The 22,773-nt window shown below is 35.4% G+C and overlaps 1 protein-coding gene and 1 non-coding gene across 8 annotated transcripts in view; both read right to left on the bottom strand.

Annotated features, from left to right (window-relative positions):
- Window positions 1–263: 263 nt before the first annotated feature.
- The window catches only part of FAM184A (family with sequence similarity 184 member A), a 121,570-nt gene continuing 99,060 nt past the window's right edge, over window positions 264–22,773 (bottom strand). The window contains exons 11-19 of one of the 7 annotated variants that reach the window (XR_009605240.3): window positions 20,993–21,146; window positions 16,846–16,973; window positions 15,196–15,380; window positions 14,625–14,771; window positions 7,553–7,670; window positions 4,842–4,946; window positions 2,176–2,411; window positions 1,246–1,340; window positions 264–609 (exon numbers count right to left, since the gene is read on the bottom strand). Coding sequence is in view for 6 of the 7 variants with exons in the window: in XM_060616522.3 (XP_060472505.1) it covers window positions 528–609; window positions 2,176–2,411; window positions 4,842–4,946; window positions 7,553–7,670; window positions 14,625–14,771; window positions 15,196–15,380; window positions 16,846–16,973; window positions 20,993–21,146 (1,155 nt within the window). In the remaining variant the exon portion in view is untranslated. The remainder of the gene's footprint in view (window positions 610–1,245; window positions 1,341–2,175; window positions 2,412–4,841; window positions 4,947–7,552; window positions 7,671–14,624; window positions 14,772–15,195; window positions 15,381–16,845; window positions 16,974–20,992; window positions 21,147–22,773) is intronic. The other 6 variants (XM_060616523.3, XM_060616522.3, XM_060616528.3 and 3 more) reach the window with 6 other exon arrangements.
- Window positions 5,404–5,510, bottom strand: LOC132668175 (U6 spliceosomal RNA). The gene has a single exon (XR_009605521.1). It is a non-coding gene; the product is annotated as a U6 spliceosomal RNA (small nuclear RNA).

Consider the following 22,773-nt stretch of genomic DNA (forward strand, 5'->3'; position numbering starts at 1 on the left):
ATAGTTGAAAATCTACAATTTCCACAAGTGTTTTCATTATAGTCTTGTAAATTTAGAGGACACAGTTTATATTACACATGGTAATGGAACAAATCAGTAGATTTACCTATCCTGATTTTGTTTTGATTATTGAAGTCAAATAATTTGATATTTTGTTATTATGCAGGAAAACTTTTTTCAGAAAACACTTTTTGGGTAAGTCTTACCTAGAATTAAAAAATACTTAAAAACTCAAACTTACTAGAAAAAAATGAAAAGCACTGTTTGTTCTAACAAAATTTATTATGCAGTAATTACAAAGGTTAAAGACTCTTCCATCTCAAATAAAAATAACTGTTATAATTACACACATAATATAGTAGAGTGATTCCAGTAAATATCACAGGAAATAGTGTATTTGCAAATTGGAGAGACAAATACTTTCTCATTCACAGTGTCTGACATAGGAAAGCCTGTTCACATAATGGTCTGTATAAGGTCATGCTTTTAGGAACAGTCCACACAGAGCTGTTGCCAACACTACTCTTTCAGAACGTGAAGTACCGGGCAAACCACTCCTGGCGCTGGGGATCGGGAGAAGCCACCGGGGAAGCTTCACTCTGAGGAGGACTGAATTCATAAAAAAAGAGAGACATGTAACCCAGCATTAAGCTGTTTTGCAAAACGAAGGGAAAAGCACAAAGAAACACCAGTGTAGATGACCACAAGTGGTTCCCTGCATTAGATGTGTTTTGTAGACCCCTCTACACTAGATTGGGTTCTCCACTCCATGAGAGCGTGAGAGTGCATCAGCAGCTCAGATGAAGTCAGTTAAGGAGGAGCCACATCAAAACAATTACAAAAAATTACAAAAAACCCCCCAAAATCCAGACAGTTGAGAAAAATAATGTCACCTTCTTTGAATAAAGAAAATTCAGGAGGAATTGTCAGAAATATGAATAAGATAACATTCCTCTTTTTCAGCACCTTTTCTTCTAGTTAATTAAAATTTCAGAATCTGACAGAAGCATTTGGTTTTTACAGATGTATCCTCAAATATAACTAACTTAAGTAACTAAGCCATGGTTCAGTATTTTTACTACATGTATATTTATATTGAACTATCATAATTCCATAAGCAAATACTCTAGGGGGAAAGGAGTACCATTCAGAAGCCAGTTTCCCCTCCATCTTCAAAGTTCAAATTTATACTTAATTCTAACTAAAGAGTCTTTGGGCTAGTTGAGAAAATAAAAGAATCCCTACCGTCTTTGGGGGAAATTACAAGGCACGCAACAATGTGTAATGGAAACTCCAGTACTCATGTTCCTTGAGCTCATGCACATGCATCTTACTGATACCTGAACATACCCATGCACAAGGGAAAATAAGCAACACAAAATATTTAGCAGGAGACACATTCAAAACGTATTTGACTATTTTCATTCTTGCTATTTTTTCTCTTTAAAATAATTTGTCATTAACTATGTAATCACTTACCCTAGAAAAAGATAGTCTACCTGTAAGGCTATTACTGGTGACACAGCTGAGATTTAGTAGGAATAAGTTAAACAGTAAATTTAAAGCAGCACAGAATCAGTAATAGTAAGGTAAACATTTACCAAAAACCAGTACTTTCTGACTTTACTTAATGGATAAACAATTGGGTTTCATTCAAATTCTCCTTGTGAATGCATTTAATAAAGTCCGAGTTTAACTTAAAATTGGAATGTCAATGGTAAAAATTTTTTTTTATTTTTTGCTTACGTAGATCATGAAGTTCCCAGAGCTTACATATATTTTATTTTGGCAGTAAGCATATATATTTGTAAATAAGCCTGGCAAACAAGAGAGTGAAAAAATATAACAGAAATAAAAAATAATTTAAAGTTCTGTAATAAAGATGATTAGTGAAAAAATTGGCTACAATACTCAAAATGAAGCAATTATCCATAAATATTAAGAATTAGCACTTCTTTCAGTATATAGAAAAACTGACAAGAAATTTTAAAAAATCTTAAGAGCCAAAAAGAAGTTCTCTAGAGAAGTGATAAATATATTTTGAAAAGATTTCACAGTAATATGTTTTTTTCCCTAGGCTGTCCTTAAAGTAGTGAATTTCTGCAATGTAAGAAGGTAAATTTCTCAGGTTAAAAAAGAAAAGAGAAAAAAAATCATTGGTGAGACGGGGCTCACCTCAAAAATGTCTTGGGCTCTTTAGGTGGCACTGGCTGTGGAAGTGGTTTGCTGCTGTTGAACTCGGTATCGTGGACTGGAGAATTAGGAATGGGAGCCAGGCGGTTAGGATGTCCGTTGCCCACTCCACCAGATTCCAGAGCACTTAGATTGGGAACACTCACAAACCTGTTTGTTGGTGATTTATCATTCTTCTTCTTTTGCTGCATTAAAAATAATACATGTGAGGATAGTCCCTGTATAAGGACAAATGAGAAAATAGGAATAGTAGAAGATATAAATTTGGCATGGAAAATTTTCGGAAGCTTTACGTTAAATTGGGATGTTAAAATGAACCAGTGTCACCGAAAGTGTGGTCTGGGGATCCTTGGAGGTGTTCTTTATCTACATGGAATCCTCACAGACAGACATGCTCCTGGGCCAGAAAAGAATGAGGATTGGTGTTCATGGGGAGGGGAGGAGATGGAAAGAATGCCAAAGGGTAAAGAATACTGTGAGGAAATGGGGAAGGAGCAGGTCTTGCAGATACCACAAGGCTAAACGGATTTGGGCTCAAATTAGGAGAAGAAGGTATAAAGTTAAACAGTTTTAAAGAGATGTCCGTGAACTTTAGCCTTCTGTCAAAGGGAGGCAGTCCTTGTCTGGAAAAAAGAGGAAGTGAAAAAATACTTGGCACAATAGTTTGAGACATATTCCACATTTCCACTTAAGACCCAAAGCTGCCTTACGAGAGAAAATTAAGTCTGCATAATTAAATCTCATTTCCCAGTTGGTAGTATCACTAATTGGCTCATAATCTTTTAAAAGCATTTAAAGGATATAAAACAAAAGTGATCCATCTTTTTTTATTTTCTAGTTGGTCTTTAAAAGCAGATAGCAAGAGGAATATAATCGCAGAGTATCAAAACCTATCAGTTTACAAATCATTAACTTAAGTCTCTATTTTATTCGCACTCATCTTGCTGTGCAGAATAAAAATTCACAAGTTGCAAGATATTTTTAATACTCCCATCTTTTACTAAATGTGTACTAGTTAAATTTATGAACTATTTTTCTGCAAAATGATTCGAGTGTTTAAAAAAAAAAAGCCTAATTGGCCTTTTTCCTTTATTTACAAAGTAATGATCTTGCTATCTACAGATTGCCCTCTGTCATATTCTGTCAGTCATGGAGTCTCTGACAAAGAGTCTTTAGCATAACTGAAAACAGAAAGGATATCTTCTAGAATCACAATATTAGTGAAAGGTGAAGTCATTCAAAAATTAACAAAGATGTGTGCATTTTCTTGTTCTGGTCACCAGAGGGCATTAAATAAACCCATTTAAGGTTACTATTTGAAGAAATAAAAAATATTATTATTATAAAAGTGTTATTGGTGTTATTATAAAAGTATTATTATAAAGTTCTACGGTAATGGTTTTATAGCTAAAACTGTAATTCCGCAAAATATATTAGAAATATTTTCCTTTTTATGATCTTGTTTCAGCAAGTCTCATAATCTTGCTCTCTAATTAAAAGCTTATTTCACCCTAAATTATGGACTTAAAAACTGAAACTAACTATATTAATTCATTCACCAATTATTTACTGAGAACCTTCAATGTGCCAGGCAGTATTTTAGGCTCTGAAGCTATATGCCTCCCTACTTTAGTCATTCTGTTTCATAAAACATTTAAGTCACTCTATGTTAAAGGTTTAAGTTTAAAGTTTGGAGCACTTTAACTTGTGAAGGAAGGATAGAATCCCATGTTCTTAACAGAGAAATTTTTATGAGCTTTGAAAGCAAAAGTTTCTGGCTAAGGGCCTAATAGAAATTAGGCATGATGGGCAAATTAATTAAATCTGAATCAAAAGACAGCTTTACCACTAGTACTTTATTTCTATTACTGATGTCTTCCAGAAGATATATAAGTTCCTGTGAAGCCAATATAATTATTTATTCTTATTTGCTTTATTCACTTACCTGTGCTAGCTTATAGAATATGTGATAAAGTTTGCAACTGAACAAATATTTATTGATTACCTACTATACCCAAAGCACTATGAGGGGAGCCACAGGAAGCTGGGGTACAAAGATGTGTAAGACTTAGCCATGCCCATCTCATTTGTCTACAAGGCTCTTCTATCTGTCCTAAGAGAGTAACAAAGATGGCCCAAAAAATGGGTCATCTTCAATTTTAATTGTCATGAGAGGTCCTAAGACTGAGAGAAGTAAAGCCTTTTTCCAAAGACTAGTAGGCAACAAAATACATGTCCAATGCAAGGTCCATTAAGATGGCAGGCCTTAGGCTTTACGTTAGGGAGCGCTGTTGTGTATACAGGGCTGGAGTACCTTTAGGATCCCACAGAGAATAGTGAACACCAAGAAAATGACAAGAAATTATCCTGAGGAGATTTAAAAGTTAGTTTTCTTTGGAGATATGAAAAACAAAATGGTAGAAACCAAGGGTTTATAATTAATAAAATGTTTTAAGGAATAAGAATTCTCAACAAAAATATTAGCCTCGTTCAGTGAAAATGTATACATAAAGAATTCATAGATTTTAGTCCTAAATATTAAATTGAAAACATTGTTTGTAAGCTTTATCCTATGCTGCTCTAAATATTAAAATTTTTAAAGCAAGTTTTAAACTACATCCCTATTTTATGGTGTTTATAGCACATACCTTAGTCAATGGATTAATAACACCAACAGAAGGGCTTGAGTTAAACATTTTGTTGAAGTTAGTTTCTCGATTGACTAATTCCAGCTGATAAAATTTATTATCCTCCTATGCAAAAGAATTATAAACGTCACTTAGACATTTTCTATTGAAAATTTAAAACTGTAATGTATAAATGCCATTCCATTCAAAATTTAATATAAAACCTGAAGATTTATATACCTTGTTCATCAAAGATTAAAAAAAATTTTTTTAATGTTTATTTTTGAGAGAGAGAGAGAGAGAGCGAGCATGAGCAGGGGAGGGGCAGGAGAGAGGGAGGCACAGAATCCGAAGCAGGCTCCAGGCTCTGAGCTGTCAGCACAGAGCCCCACGCGAGGCTCACTCACAAACCGTGAGATTGTGACCTGAGCCAAAGTTGGACGCTTAACCGATTTGGCTACCCAGGCACCTCAAAGGTTTCTAAATCTGATTGCCAGTGTCTTAAGGAGTGGGATGGTTATCAAAACCTTTCAATACCCTATGCTTTGAGACTCTTCTCTACCCTTTCTTTTTTCTTTTTTTTTTAAATATGGAACGCTTCACGAATTTGCGTGTCATCCTTACACAGGGGCCATGCTAATCTTCTCTGTATCGTTCCAATTTTAGTATATGTGCTGCTGAAGCGAGCACCTTCTCTACCCTTTAATAACTTTTCCCTTCAAGATTGGATCGAAATGGTTTCCTTGGTCCCATCTCTATTCCAAACTGCAGGCTGTGCAGTTTGAACATGCTTAACTTACATTCATGGAGTTGTGTGCATGGTTTTGTTGTTTCTATAAAGGTGATACTGATACAGCATTATCTTCAGTACTGCAAATACATTTCATCTTGCTTAATCTCCTCTCTGAAACCTCAATGTTCAGTTAACTTTTGAATAATACAGGTTTGAACTGTGTGGGTACATTTACACACTGATTTTTTTTTATATAAATACAGTATAGTACTGTAAATGTATTTTCATAGTGACATTTTTCTTTCTAGCTTACTTTATTATAAGAATACAGTAATGATACATATACAAAATAAGTGTTAACTGACTTTGGTATCGGCAGGGCTTCCAGTCAACAGTAGTCTATTAGTAATTCAGTTTTGAGGGAATCCAGTTATATGTGGATTTTCAACTGTGCACAGAGTTGGTGTCCCTAACCCCTGCATTATTCAAGGGTCAGCTGTATTACAGCAATGGTAATCACTGACCAGAGAAACAGTGACCTACATAGAGATAAATCTTTGCCTTTCGCGTGACCAGTATATGTCAACTGAACAACTAAACTTTAGGAAATAAATACATGAGTGTGAAATGCAGGACTGTGCTCTAGTAGAACTAGATTCTTCATTCCCTTCTTAGTTACCACTACCTTTTGTATCATTAATCTCAGCCCACGTACTTCAGAGTCCACAGAATCAAGGTATAGTGGAAAGCATGTAGAACAACCCTTAGCTGGATTCCTAGTCTGTCACCAACTAGGTGTTGCTTTGAGTTTGTTTTATTCTTTGAAGTCTGATACCTATCCTGTTGTGAGGATAAAATACAACTATATCTGTGACGTATGCTCACTAAGAACTGGAAAAGCTGTTTCTACCATGGATGAAATATACTTAATATATTTGCTAATAACTTCATGTGTGGAATGTAAGGTGATCAAAGCAATCTATGAGGGCTGTGCTCATGTTCACAATGCCTGGGAAATCTTGCCAATGTCTGCTCCTGGCTCCATAATGAACCCCAATCTATGACCTGCTGCTTTTGGCAGGAACTTCTAGTCCCAGCCAACAGGATAGTTTTCCTAGATGCTAACATAGATAAGTTAAAGAAAAAGGACTTCAGAAATAAATGCTTCTAGGCTCTCTTTTCATGCTAATGTCCATAGTTTTCAGTTGAAGAGATCAGTGAGCCAATAGAGTGATTAGCATTCTATTTTTAGTTTTACTCTGAAAGATTTTTCTTTTTTAGTGATAGTAAAAAACAATACTTTAATTATGGATCAGAAGACTCTAAAATGTTTCATGAATTATGAAACATTTGTGTATTTCTTATTCTTGAAGAATAATAGCTTCAATGAAGGCAGTCTATTTATTGTTAAATCTGTGTTTTCTTCCCTGATGGACTGGTCAGAGACCCTAACACCTCAGTTTGGACCGAGACTCTTAAGAGAGAGCCTGAAGCCTTTCTTAGAACCCTAACAAAATGGAACCCTTTTCCCATGGAATATCCCTTTGGATCAGGGTAAGTTAACATGACTAACTGGAAGTATACGGTACAGGATGATGCATGCATGTGTTGACTCTTCTTTCCTATCCAACTCTAATTCTACATGAACAATATGCATATTGTTCATATAGTATATTAGCTGTACATTGTATATAATTTCAAACGTATACTAACTGTACATTGGCAATGACATATTATTTAAACATATGTCCTAAAAAAGACTCTTAAAAAAATACTGAAAAGAAGCACAATCCCTTTACCCTAATACCAAATTTAAAATTTTTAATTACTTTGTATTTCTTAATTCATGAACATTTTAATAAACTTTCAATCACAATGCATATAGTTTATACTTTCAATTTTCACTTAGCATTACTTAATACTTTTCCATGTTTTGCCAACCCACAGTCTATTGATTACTAACATGGTTACAACCTCCCCCTCCCCCCACAAATCTTACAATTAGTTTCTTTATGACTTGGTCTCTTTCTGTAAGCATGGCTTTTAATTCTGTAATCATCTGTATATCTTCTGGTTTTGATTCTCTCATTAGATATTTTTCTTCCATTTCTTCTAGTCTGAAAACAAGAAACCTTTAGTTCATTGATAGGACTCAGACACATCCTTTTTAATACCTGCAGTTTTCAAAATAGTCCAGCTGAACACATACAAAATTTAAAACCAAACTTTTTTCCTTAAAACTTTTCAGAATAACATGGTTGGCTCAATAGCTTATTAAAGCTATTAAAGCTAAAATATCTTATTAAATAGCTTTATTAAAGGCTCTACAGGGTAGAGGATGTTTATTAAAGACTTTGCAGGTTACTTTTGGAAGAATTCACTCATTGTAAGTCATTCAACAGTGTGTGGGGATGAGGTGAGGTAAGTTCTGTAGAAGAAATGATATATTGAATAATACCTCTAAATACAGGTTTGATGCTGGAATTGTAGGCTCACTATCAGGAGAACTTACCAAAATTATACTCCTGTGTGATGACATAAGGATTGGTAACATATCGAAAAGGGACAAGGGACAAGAAAAGATACAGAGGAAAGGGAAACAAAGGACACATACAATAACATCATTCTTTTCCGGTTTATGGGAAACTCAACTTAAAAATTCTGTATTATCAGCTAATACATTACACTCCAAAAAAGGTACATCAGATAATTTCATTTTTCCCTTTTTCTGCCCTGAATGAGACGAGAAGGCAACAGGAATGAATGCCACTGAAGACTCCAGGATAGAGGCCACCCTTTATGAGCAGAGGCTCCACAGACCATGCAGGGTCCAAAAATATAAGACAAGGCAGAATGAAGAGGATGCAAATGGAAACTGCTACAGAAGAAGTACTTTCAATTTTAGAAAATTTAAGTAGAACGACTTAAAAATTCACTCCTTTGAAAATAAAAGGATAGAAATTAAGCTCAATAAAATCATGGTGGATGAAGACACACAGAAAAACTTATTCACTCAACAAATACTGAATAACTTGTAGACAATCTGTCTTCTAGGATTCTGTGATCTACTCCCACCCCCTAATTCTAAAGGGGTACAAGAATCTCTGTGTACTTTAGGAATTTTAGTAAACTCTTACACTAACTCACTCCAAGCTAAAGTTCTAATCTAGAGGGTTTAGGGAGGTGTGTGGGTGAAGGGAAGTGTGGGGTTAGGAAGGGGCAGTCTCAGAATCAGTTGGTCTTTGTCAGTTCAGTTTGAGGTTAGTTTCACTGTCTTTACTTTTGTTCTTTTGTGACCATGCAGACTGAGTGAAAGATGTGATTTCACTGGGCTCACATAAAGGGACTTGCATTTTATAGTGATACGGTGTTTTAAGGGCAACAGTTTTAAGAAGCTTGAGAAACAATAATCCAGTCAAGGAAAAAGGCATTGGGTTTAACACTGGAGTAGCCACAAGATGTCACTGTAGAACTTTATCATTAAACACAAAATACAAGATTTTTGAACTGCTTCCTGCAGCTAAACAAGAATACTTGGCAGTAAATGGTCACTAAAAAACTCAACACCTTATTTAAAACTATTATGGAAAAAAAACCCCAAAACAGAACAAAATTAAAAAAAAATAAAACTATTATGTCTATTATTTTAGTTCTAGTACAATGAGAAGTTAAGGAAAAGTGAGTCTAAATCACTTACAACCCGTGACCCATCTTTTTTGCTCTGAGCCTCAATTCTAGTGTAAGTTCTCATTTAGGTTAAGCATGCTTTACCTAAAAAACTGTCATCAGTTAATCCTCTCCACAAAATGACTTTCTCTCTCTCTCTCTCTCTCTCTCTCTCTCTCTCACACACACACACACACACACACACACACCTTTTAAAAGATACCTGGATATTAAAGGGAAAAAATAATTGATTAAATTGAAGAAACCATTCATATAAATATAAATGGGAAAGCATTAAAGGAGAGAACAAGTAAAATGATCCAGATTTAACTTGCAAATATATTTCCAGAATTACCAAGTCTTTCAAAATTCTAACAGGAAGAACCCTCGGTGTTACTCTGATCCATTTCAAGCCAACGCTGGTCAACAATCTCTTTCTTCAGTTGCCCCTGTGACCTCTAGGCCAGCACTGCTTCCTAAAGACTAGGTGTGAACAACTGGTGGTACAGGAAATGATCTTAGTTTATTCTCCTTTAATCTTTCTGGTCACAAGAAGGAAAAAAGTCACAGTTTTGTTCGATGTATCTTAAATGGCCTTTATAACATATGCTTATTACCCTACTTCATACCACTTGGGCAGACCTGCAGCATCAAATAGCTAGCTAGGATCTAATAACATTGTGGTATTTTCACAGAATTTACATTTGTATAATTACAGCCTAGCTTCTATTTATTTACTTATTTTTAAAGTTTATTTATTTTGAGAGAGAGAGAGACAGACAGACAGACAGACAGAATGGGTGGGGGAGGGCCAAAGAGCTCTGCACTGTCACAGCATGGAGCCCAATGTGGGGCTCAAACTCAAGAACCCACAAGAATGGTAAGGATGCTTGACCAAGTGAGCCATCCAGGTGCCCCAGCCTAACTTCTATTTAGAAAAATGGATACGGGGCGCCTAGGTGGCTCAGTTGGTTGAGCATCCAACTTCAGCTCAGGTCATGGTTTGTGGGTTCAAGCCCCCTGTTGGGCTCTGTGCTGACAGCTCAGAGCCTGGAGCCTGCTTCTGATTCTGTGTCTCCCCCTCTCTCTGCCCCTCCCCTGCTCACACTCTGTCTCTCAAAAATAAACGTTTAAAAAAAAAAAGAAAAATGGATACGATTTTTCAGTAGTGATAATGGTTTTACTGCAGAAATAATCAAGTTTTCCTGTTAAATTTTTTAAGTTATAATGAGTCAATTAAAAATATGAAAACCGTATCAAAGGTAGCTGGTAGCCAGAAATGACCAAATTCTGAAAGGTTAATAAAGCCTGGGAAACACTGCCTTGAGGGGAAATGTACAAGTTTGTATAGTCTTTTACTCAAAATACAGATTCACATTAAAAGTAATAGAACAGAAGACTATGGGGGAGGAAAAAGGGGAAAAAAAAGTTAAGGGAGAGAGCCAAACCATAAGAGACTCTTAAAAACTGAGAATAAACTGAGGGTTGATGGGGGGTGGGAGGGTGGGTGATGGGCATTGAGGAGGGCACCTGTTGGGAGGAGCACTGGGTGTTGTATGGAAACCAATTTGACAATAAATTTCATATTAAAAATTTTTTTAAAAATTAAAAAAATACTAGAGAAAACAGAATTAAAACATAAATAATTACTAATTAGGTCACTGTTGGATTCTCCCCAGGCATGCATGCCCTGATTTTTTTTGGCTCTGAGAATATATAGGTCAATGTCTAGGGTTCATGAACAACACAAACCAAAAATATGAATACATAAAAAATCTGTATAAAACATATAAAAAACTTTTCAAGGTGGCAGTACTCCTATGCTTTATAAAAATAATTGACAAAGTCAGCAAATTGAGATTATAGGCCAAACAGTATTGGCACACATATATTTTAGAATCTTAACTATATAAAAATAAACTCTATTATACCATCCTTCTCTACAGTTTAAGGAAAGGAAATACAATAATTGAAGAAGTTTAATGTTGAACCTTTCTTTCCCCATAATTTATGGGCACAGACTACTATCTCCTTACCTCACAAAACTTATGAACACAACCTGAATGGTAATTTAAAAATCAAACAACAACAACAAAAGATGATTAGAGTAGTATAGATAAAAGAACTCTTTTATCAACAACTTTTAAAGAGTGGTAATTCCAATATGGTGGAGTGTTTTTTCAATTAGGGATTACTTACCTACTTAAAGGCCCCATACAGAAAACTCTGCTTCCCCCAAGAAGAAACTCTTTTTGTTTCAGTACAGTGAGAAGTTAATGTAAACTTAGACAATCAATAATAATCTCTGAACTCCCCTTTTTGCATAATAAAGATGTCATGACCCCATCCACATTCTATATAGATTTAGATTTGGCTTAAAGTTCTTTAAAACAGCCATTCTCTCATTTGTTTCTAAAACAAACAAAAACTATGACATATTAGACACAAGGGTTTTACTACTATCCCACTCAGGAAAATAAAATAGTTTCTATAGAATATCAGAAAATCTAAGACTTGAGTACCTAGCACTAGAGAGGGGGTTTTCTAGTAATCATTCCATAACTACAGAACTCATCACCATTTCTACAATGTTTAGAGGGTACCTTTCCATTCTTTAAATTTCCATTCCCCTCTTCCCTGAAGTCCAAACAGGGTTTGGGGCAGGAACAGAAATAAAGCTTCCAGCTGCTCGAGAGGCCCTTCCACTTCAGGCTTCAGCCTGACCCATAATGCTGCAGCCCTTCCACTACCACCCACTTCTATGATTCCACAGGGCTTTTCCAATTTCAAAGACTTAAAGTTAGCATGCAGTTGATTAGGAACTTCAGTAAGGTGTCCGTAGTCCTTTGCAACAGGCTAAGAATAGTTCAAATGTTGTCCCCCCAGCTCCTTAACCTGGAATGCAGTCTCCCTGCTCACCACCACTGATGAAGGCATTCAGCAGATCCAAGCAGGCTGCATTTAAGGATATAAGGCAGGAATATCTCAACTGTCTAAAATTGTGCTTTCCAGGGGTGCCTGGGTGGCTCAGTTGGTTAATTGTCTGACTTTGGCTCAGGTCATGATGATCTTGCGATTTGTGAGTTCGAGTGTCGCATTGGGTTCTGTGCCAACAGCTCAGAGCCTGAAGCCTGCTTTGGATCCTGTGTTTCCCTCTGTCTCTATCCCTCCCCTGCTTGCAAACTCTGTCTGTCTCTGTCTCTCTCAAAAAAACAAAAACAAGAAACTGTGCTTTCCCAATATGGTAGCCACTAGTCCATATGTGGCTATTTACATTTAAATTAATTAAAATGAAATTAAAAATTCAATTCCTTGGTGGCACTAGCCACAATTCAAATGGTCAACAGCCATTGTGGCTAGTAACAACCGTACTGGGCAGAGCAGATACAGGACATTTTCGTTATCGTAGACAAATCTGGGCAGCCCTGGTCTAAATACATTTATTTGTGTGTGTGTTTGGTTTCAACTAAAAGAGTAAATACCTAAACTAGAGACTAGTTGTATGATAGCAACTAGTCTTTTTCTGGTGGAAAAAGAAATACAGTTGGTTAACATGGATCTAGCTGAAGTATAAAACAAATGGTAGACCTAGAAAAGCAGATAAAATATTTGACTCATGAGTAATACTAATTCAATTAAAAATTACCATAATTAGCAAAACTAAGTTATTTACTATCTACTGAAAATTCCTAATGTGTAAAACCCTATAAAACAGAATAAAGTAGAAACAAATCTTTAATCTTTGTAAATTAACATTCCTAAGGAGACAGGACACACGGATAGACACAGGTTATTTTTGTGAGCATGTTTTTTCAGACTGTGAAGAGGGAGATACCAGGATTTCAGCCTCTGCCCAATGAGTAACACTGAGGCCAGGAGAAGGGAAAGCCAAAAGTGGGGTTTACTGTAACTAATTTTTGCAAAATGCCTAAGGTGATGGATGCACTCTTCTACATGGAAGATACCTGAGCTCTTACTGTAGCTCAAAAGGATTTAAATATTACCTCCAAAACCAGGAAACACCAGAAATGATCATGACTGGGAAAATGATCTCACAGGTCTCCTCATCATTTCAAGTATAACTTCATAATGTGATAAATGTTAGAATTCTCAAAAAATGCATTCAGGAAACATTCAAGTGCCTACTAATGCGAAAATCCTGTGTGTCCATTGCAGAGTACCTCACTTCAGAAGCCACCACTGAAGTAAATGCCAACAACTGGGGTCTGTTTTTTGTTTCAGCTGAAGTGAATGTGGTTGTATATGTTACATATACGTAATAGCAACTATGAAGCTTAATCAGTTAAATGAATAAAATGTGAGGAGATATTTAGATGGGGATAGGTAATCGGGTAGTAACAACAGATTATTCTAGACTGTAGAGGAAACATAACAGAATCTCAGAAGGAAACTGTCAGTGTGGTGGACACAGGTGAATAAGGCACAGTGACACTAGGAGTTTAAGTTTCACTTTGAGACTAAGGTTAACGGGATTAGTCACTATTTTGACTTTACTGAACTATGTGGAGATATTTACATATTTTTATTCAGCATTTTAAATTGACTGGAAGAAGATAGACTAAAGGTGAATAAACCATTTGCAGCCGCAGCAGTTTAGAGTAGATTAATTAATTCTAAAATAATTTAAGTTGGACCAGGGTTTAGGGCACAGAGATGGAGTGAATGTTATTTGCACGTTGGCTATAAGAGTTTAGAAATGTGGAGAAAAGAGAAAAGCTATTAAATACTTTCTGAAAACATTAGGCAACAGTGATAAATCTTGGTTTTAACAATACTGGAGTTACTATGTATGAATAGTAACTATCTGTGATGTTTAACTTGCACTAATTTTTCAAATCAATATTAAATGTTTGTATGAATTCCAACAATCTCTCTGTAGAGTATAAAATATTTTTATAGTTTTTGCTCTTCCCCACCTCCAATACCCTGTAATCCATTCTCTAGATGGAAGTACTGTCATTAAAATTCTGTATTTGTTTTTCAAGATTTTTTGATATTTGTATATAAAATATGTATTATTAGTTTATGTATAGGATCATAATATTCCTTTTGGCCACAATATGCCCTTTGTATTTAATATTATATAATGGACATCTTTGGAGTTTTCACCATGGCATGTCGGTTCAAGATCCTGAGGGACAGGCTTTAGGCAAGGACTGTCCTAGCAGAACCAGAACAGTGGCAGCTGAGAAACAATCATTCAATTGCCTTATGCTCATTAAGTAAAATATCATACTGCAATTACCATCTGGAATATAGCACTTATGTTTTCTTTTTTAAGTATCCCTTAATTAGATTTAAAAAGAATAGCTAATCTGAGGTTAGACACAGTCTCCTCAGTTTATGTCCCACATACGAATTTTCTTTAATATAATATGACTTACGACACTTGTAAAGCTGCATTTATTTCCTTGAGTAGCTCGTTAGTCTTATTAAAATCTGCCCGCATGATATTTTTCTCTCTGAGGTGGTCTGCTGTCATGACATCCAGCTCTTTTTCAAGTCTCTTGTTTAAATCTTGTTCATGCAACCTGTTTATTTTTGGTTAAGAAAATGTTATTCTGAAATCAAGCTTTCAAAACTTTCTATATTCTACAGATTTGAAATGGTTTTATGTATAATATAGAGAAAATTAATGGAAATAGCCTAAAATAACTTACTTTGCTCCTATCTTCGAGTTTGTTAAAGTTGTCTCCTTTAATGCTTTTTAAATTACATTTTATAAAGATTTTAGTTAATTGTATAGTTTCCAAAGTTAATGAATACATACCTATTATTCAAAATACCAACATTTTATCTATGTTCTAAATTACAGCCATCAACAAATAAAGGAGTGGTCTTCAATATCTATGAGAAGGCAGTCTAGTCATAAAAATAAGCATGTATTGCTAACTACTATTATAGCAGTCTTTCAGGTAACACTGTATATTATGTCTGTTATGATTAATGACATACCTCATCTGTTGGTTAGATTCACTTCGTATTCTGAGAATTTCTTTCCCCTTAAATTCCAATTCTTTGGTTAGGGCACTTATATTTTCATGAAGGTGCTGTACCTCCTTATCCAAGTCTGAGATGTGATGCTCTCTGTGCCTTAATTCCTCTTGTAGATCTGTTATTCTACACATATGTTCCTTACTCTGCAAAATACAAATAATTATTTTTTAAAGTAAGCTCTATGCGGAACTTGGACTCACAACCCCGAGATCAAGAATTGCATGCTCTACCAACTCGGCCACCCAGGTACCCCTACAAATAATTCTTAAACGTATTCTAGTATTTGCTTTCTGCATTTATCTAAAGGAAAGAAAATGACATACTGGAATGTCAAATGTAATGACACTGCTTCGAAACAAACTGCTGAAAAAAATCTAAAGGCTCTTCTTTTTCCATATATATATGAAGTGTTTATATGGATACAGTTTATATGGATAATATCAGGGTGACAAGAGGCCCAAAAGACCATAAAATGCAATTTCCCACACATTTTACAGACAAGGAAACCAATACCCAAGAGATACCTGTTCAAGGAGGATGTATATGAATGGCAGAGCTGAAATTAGAATGCAGGGCTCCTACATACTCACCAAGTTACATGGGCTTACAGTAAAATGCTGGCACCACTGTCCTTTGATCTAAAAATTCCCTGCATCTAGGGAGGCCATCCCGACACACACATATCATATGGTTTAGAAAGCAGACTTTGTCTGCTTTGTGCTGATCTAACAGTTACCTTGTCTGAAAGATAAGCTCCCTTCCATATTCCTAGAAGTCACTGTTTTTCACAATGTCTACTAGATATTGTCAATTTCAGTGTTAGCATAGTTGAAGATAGAACTTCCCTCCATGATTATAAGGTGGCTCATTTAAAACTTCATAGCAATGAAGAGAAAATTTGAGCTGATCATTTAACATAGCTAAAGACTAACAAAGTAAAAGTCTTAAGTCTAAAAAATAATGGACTTCATTACACTATGCCTAGAAATCCATCCACCTGGATAGACATATATTCAAGATCATAAATTCTCTAATTAAAGGAAGTATACTTCATTAAAGAGCAAAGTTTAAAAAGCATAAATATTACCTGTGCTAGAGTGGTATGGAAATATCTTTTTTTTTTTTTTTTTTTTTTTGAGGACCTACTACTTCCCTAGCTATGCTATCCAGCATGACTATTTAAATTCAAGTTTAAATGATTTAAAATTAAACAAAATTGAAAATCCTGGTCCTCGGTCACACTAGACATATTTGGCCCATGTGGCCAGTGACTATCACAGTAGATAGCAGATACAGAAGAGGTTCGCCTATAGACAATGCTGTTTTATAGTATTCTGTCTTCACTCTTTGTGTTATTCATATTTCATTGATCGCTTTCTCAGGATGCAAGTAAAATTCAATATATTCAATTAAAAAGTCATAAAATGTAATTTTATGACCGATATAATAAGTCAAATTACCTTATTTCCCTTTAAAAATAAAGCTCTTCAATATAGGTAGCAAATAGTAACTAATGTAAATACTAGTTATTACAAAATTTTCAGAAAATTGTGAACATTCAGATCTATCCACATTTAGGGAATCATCACATAACATGTTCTTCTTTACCTGTCTTCTGCTAATATCTACGCTTCGCTCTAATTCCATTTTAGCAGCTGCCAATTCTTGATGATGACTGTGCCGTAACAAATCAATTGCAGCCGCATGTTGATGGTTTAGTTCTGATCGTAAGGAAGCTGGAATCCGAGGGAAAAAAGAGCTTTAGTATATTGAAAAATATTACTGATACTTTACGTAAAAATTATAAAGGTCACAGAATATTATTTTTAAAATTAGGACACTTGTATATGCCCATTAAAATATCATAGACTGTCATAGAATGTCATGAATTTAAAGGTCATCCAGCTTTGATAAGAACAAGAAAATTTTCATCTGCTCAACAGATCAAGGAATTTCCATATATGCTTTGAGTTTGGCAGTAAGGTGCTAATGGAAATGAAATATTTTTAACTTTTCTCATTCACTACTGGAATAACATCATTTTAAAGCTGAATAATACCACAACATATATTCATTTAGGAAGCAACTTCCCACCCAGGTAAGAATTCTTCCACAATATTTCTGAAAGATGTTAAGCACTGGCTGGTGAGTGCTCTTAGTGATTTGTAAATCATCATTTTTATTTGAATTTGAGATTATTTGATACAATCCACATTTACTGAATGTCAGGTACTATACTAAGGGAGAACAAAATATGACCCTGTTCTAATAACTGCATAGGCTACAGGGAAAGGCATCATGCCAGGGAATTAAGTGGAATATCAGAAATGTATATTAGTTATAATGAAAGCACAGCAGTGGAAGCACCATTTCCTAGGAGAAGGAAATTAGGAATGCTATCACAAAGGAACTGTCACAGGGCCTCAGTCTATAGCACTGAGTAGGGGTTCTCCAAGTGGAGAAAGAGAAAAGCATAAATGAGAAAGGGATAAGATATGCAAAAGCAGAGAGAACCTAATTTATCAGGTAAACTATAGGAAGATGGTGTGGCAGATGCCCACAGAACATGTGGTCATAGTGGAAAGAAAATGGAGCCCAGTCTGAGAAAGTTGTAGCATAAAATGCTTTTTACTTTATGTTTAGGTTCATGGTTCTCAGTCTGGGATACGTGTGGCGGTATATCTGAGCGACTTTTAGGGTATACAATATCATCATCTGAAACATGAACTGTACTTAAAGATTTAGGGGAAAGTCATTACTTTCATGTTAATACAAAGGAGATGTGAGTAAAATGCAAATTATATATTCTAAAGCTAAAACATAAGATGACTTCAAAGAAATGCTGTGCTTGTAGCTAGTCAATTTAGGCTCTTCCTGAGGCCTCCACATAGGGCATAAGTTTAGTCTCCCCTGGTATGAAGGGCGGCTTCAGTGGAAAAACTTGACAGGCAGTGAGGTGGTACATGGGAATCAGTGAAGGATTTAAAGTTGGGAAGTTACATGGTGAGATTTGAGTCTTACACAGATTAGCCAGACTGGAGTCTGAAGGATGAACTGAAGGAATAAAGATCAGCGAGAAGGTTATGACAATAACCCAGGTGAAAAATGATATGACTATGAAAAGTGGAGGAAATAACAGAATGTGGAAGCAAAAGAAAATAAGTTCTCCTAGCTTCCTGGCTTGGGCAACTGGGTAAACAGTGACACTCTTAGTTAAAATGGAAGGTACAGGAATGGCAATACACTTTGGACTTCAGAAAGATGGTAAGCTAATATTTAAAAATATAGAATATAATTTGCAACATCTAACTTTCTAATATGCAATATGAAATAGAAATCTAATTCACAAGGAAAGGAGTTCGGTCTCGAAATACATATTTGGAATCACTAGCACAATAGATAGTAGTTGGAGCCATAGCTGTGAATCCAATCAACCGGGAAAAGCCTGAAGACTGAAAAACAGACCAAAAGGCTGGGGACTAAAGATTGGGAAACAGCCATATTTAACAGATGCACAGAAAACAGGACAGGCAAGTGAAGATTCTTAAAAAGCAGAGGTCAGAATGCAGTGCAGTGAGTATATGATCATGGAGACCAATGGGAAAAGAAGATTCAAGAAGGTCAAAGAGGTCAAATGATGCAGACAGAGCAAATATGATGAGAGCTAGTGAGAATATATGAATTTGGAATTTCAAAGTTCAATGGTGACTTCAGGGACAGTAATTTTAATAGTATAAGGGGTGCAAAATGTAGACCTGAAGGATCCTGACAAAGGACTGGTACCTAGAATACACGAAGAACTCCCAAAACTCAACAGTAAAAATACAAACAATCCAGTTAGAAAAGATATACAGATGGCAAATGAATACCTGAAAACATGTTCAACATAAGTAGCCATTAGAGAAGTGCAAAGTAAAATTCACAATGAGGTAATACCACACTCCTATCTGAATGGCTAAAATACAAAACAGTGACATCAAATGCTGGTAAGGATGTGAAAGAAACTGTCACTCATTCATTGCTGGTGAGAATGTGAAAAGGTACAGCCACTCTGGAAAACAGTTTCTTAACTAAACCTACAATCATCATATGATCCAGCAACTCTCCTCCTAGGCATTTATCTCAGAGAAATGAAAGCTTACTCTTACACAAAACTGAAAACACCAGATGTCCTTCAATGGGTAAAGAATAACAATTGTCCTTCAGCAATAAAAAGGGACAAACTATTGATACATACGACAACCTGGATGAATCTCCAGAGAATTATGCTGAGTGAAAAAAAAAACAATCACCAAAAGGTGATATGTTATTCCATTTATAACATTTTTTAAACGACAAAATAATAGAAATGGATAACAGATTAATGGTTAGCAGGCATCAAAGGTGGGGAGGAAAGGGAAGTAGGTGTTGCTATAAATGGGATCCTCATGGTAATGGGAGTGTTCTGTGTCTTGACAGTATCAATGTCAGTATCCTGGTTGTGATATGAACTACAGTTTTGAAAGATGTTACCACTGGGGGAAACTGTCTAAAGTGTTCAGAGGATCTCTCTGTATTACTTCTTACAAGCTCGTATGAATCTATAATTATCTCCAAATAAAAAAGTTTAATTAAAATCACAAAAAGTCCTTTTGTCAACAAAGAGGCATTTAATCAAGTTTCAATGGACTAAACAATAGTGCTAACACTTGGCCTGTTTCTACTTCTTTTCATACAGTTGTGGAAAGTCTGTGCTTCCCTTGGGCCAGAATTCTCCAAAGGCTACCTCTGCATTGGACTGTATGCTCCTTGTATGTAAAGACAGAGCAGCAGTTTACTTTTTAGTTCTCCTTGCTCAGCAGTTTCTGTAGCATGTAAACAGGTATTCCACAAATGTTTGATAAACATTCTCACTATGATTTTCACCCTGGCTATCGCAGTGTCTTGTCACAGAGGAAGAGGAGAGAACTATGACGACCTGGCCTAGGACTCCCAGCAATAATAGAGATGATGTATTGGGTCAAATGGCTTTGCCTTTGAGGCCTAAAGTATTCACAACACTTTGGGCTTCTCTGTTTCCAATTCCTACTTGGAAAGCATATGCCACTGAAATGTGACAACATACAATAAAAACTTATATTAAGAGATTTTGGGGAAAAAAACAAACAGAAGGAAAATGAGATGGTAGGAATAAAGTTACCAAACAACACCAAATCCCCCACCCCCAAACTCTTTAAATACCTATGCAGTATTTCTTCAAAACTCAACTGATCTCTTCATAAGAAGGGTAGTGATTTGAACACTTCAAAGATTAAAATCCCAATAAAAAATATCTGAAAAATACCTAAACAAAAAGTCAGACCTAAAGAGTTTTCTCATACAAACAAAATCCTGAAGTGGAAAAAAACAAAAACAAAAACAAAAACAAACAACCCATATGACTATCATGTCTAAGGACGTGTGCCTCCATACTTATCTACTCCTTTCGGTCACTGGAAAGTCAGGGCAACTCCTTTTAGTCTCTTAATAGGTGGAAGCCCCAGTGAGTGCTGCTTACATAGCCAGAGTACGGAGAAAGGTGAGGGGACCTCACTTCATTGTGTTCTATCCATTCTACTCCTCCATACTCACCTCTTCATCTGGTAACTTCAAATATGCAAAACACTTAGATACTCATTTTGGTGTGTCAAAAATTAAAAATAAAACTTTGTCATTTCATGTTGAATTTTAAAGATGATACAAATAAATATGACAAGATTATAATCCTTTCAAATACCAAGCATAGCCTTTCCTTCATCTTCTAATTCAAACCGAAGAGTCTGAAGTTCCTGTTCCATTTCTATCCGGAAGCCCTCCATTGACTCTCTATGTGCATCTTTTAATGACTGAAGCTCTGCAGAATGTTTTTGTTGTAAATGATTTTCAAGAGCCTAAAACAGGAGAAATGTATTCAATTTATTATGTTAGAATACAGGAAAGAAAATGAAAGCAAAATAAAAAATTGTGGGGGGAGGCAAAAAATAAATTACTAAAACTCAGTTATTTAAGAAAAACAAAGCATTTTTAATTCATCTTTAAGGATATTTTATATATAAGATAACAACCATTAGAAACTAAATTAATAGGGTCACTTCAGTAGAACAATCCTTATGAAACCAGTTGATCCAATGTATTGTGTTTAAATTGGGATGTCAGCCCTTTACCTAAGGTAGTTTTCCACTAAAGTCATTTTCTGAAGTTGTTGAGGGGTGTAAGGCACCTAAATGAATGAATATTTCCTCTGTGTGCACAAACTTAGGAAGAGAGGAGGAGGGCATTAACAAGAAAAGATCTCCTTCTGATCAGGAAAAGAAAGATGACAGATGGCTTTTACAACTCCAACCTTATCAAATATTTTGTAATGACTTTCTACAGGCATTTGGGAACAGAAGAAAATCTGTGAGAGTAGGGAACTGGAAAAGTAAACAAACCTCTCACGTGATTAGTTCTAAAAGCCTAACCAGAGAAAATAGACTACATATATGTGGCTAAAACTAAGAGAAGTTATGTAGCCACGGGAGAAAAACAGAGCTCAGCGTACCTCAAGGATACAGACTGAACTGACAAGAAGGGTTTTTCTTACCATATCTGTAACATGAAAGGTTTCTGAGAAAGATACCATGTTGTAACTAGGGCTATATTTCCCTAGCCATTACTCTAAAATCCTGTTTTTATAAGTTAATATTTGGCTACTTATGCTCACTGTTTCTCAAGTGTTTTATTTCTGAAAAATAAAGCACAGGTTTCTTTAAATATAGTAAAATATGGAACTTTTAATCTAGACAACTTTAGTTACTTAGGTAGCTTAGCTATCTAGTGATGCACAACTTTTGAAAAATGATTAATGTTCTAAAGAGACTGAATGTGTAAAATTAAAGTACTGATACAAGAGGTTATATGTTATTCTCATTCACAAATGATACCAACAAAAAGATTATTTAACAATCAGGTCTAATTGTGTGTGTGTGTGTGTGTGTGTGCGTGCGCACGCACATGCACCTTTGTTAAGGTACAGATAACATACAATATTAGGTTCAGATACAACATACTGATTCAACATTTACGAACACTATGAAATAGTCACCAGAAGTGTAATCACCATCTATCACCATACAAAGTTATTATAATATTACTGACTATATTGCTTATATTGTACTTTACTACATCTCCAGGTCTTCTTTTATAATTGGAAGTTTGTACCCCTTAATCCCCATCACCTACTTTGCTCATTCTCACCACCCCCATCTCCTCCCATCTGGCAACCACAAGTTCATTCTCTGCATTTATTAGTCTGTTTAGGTTTTGTTTGTTCATTTGTTTTGCTTTTTGTTCACTACATACAAGTGAAATCCTACAGTATCTGCCTTTCTCTGACTTATTTCACTTAGTATAATACCCCCAGGTCCACCCATGTTATCACAAATGGCAAGATTTCATTCTTTTAATGGCTGAGTAATATTCCAGTGTGTGTGTGTGTGTGTGTGTGTGTGTGTGTGTGTGTGTGTGTGTGTATCTTTT

This window comes from Panthera onca, chromosome B2, assembly GCF_046562875.1.
Source record: "Panthera onca isolate mPanOnc1 chromosome B2, mPanOnc1 haplotype 2, whole genome shotgun sequence".
NCBI lineage: Eukaryota > Metazoa > Chordata > Mammalia > Carnivora > Felidae > Panthera > Panthera onca.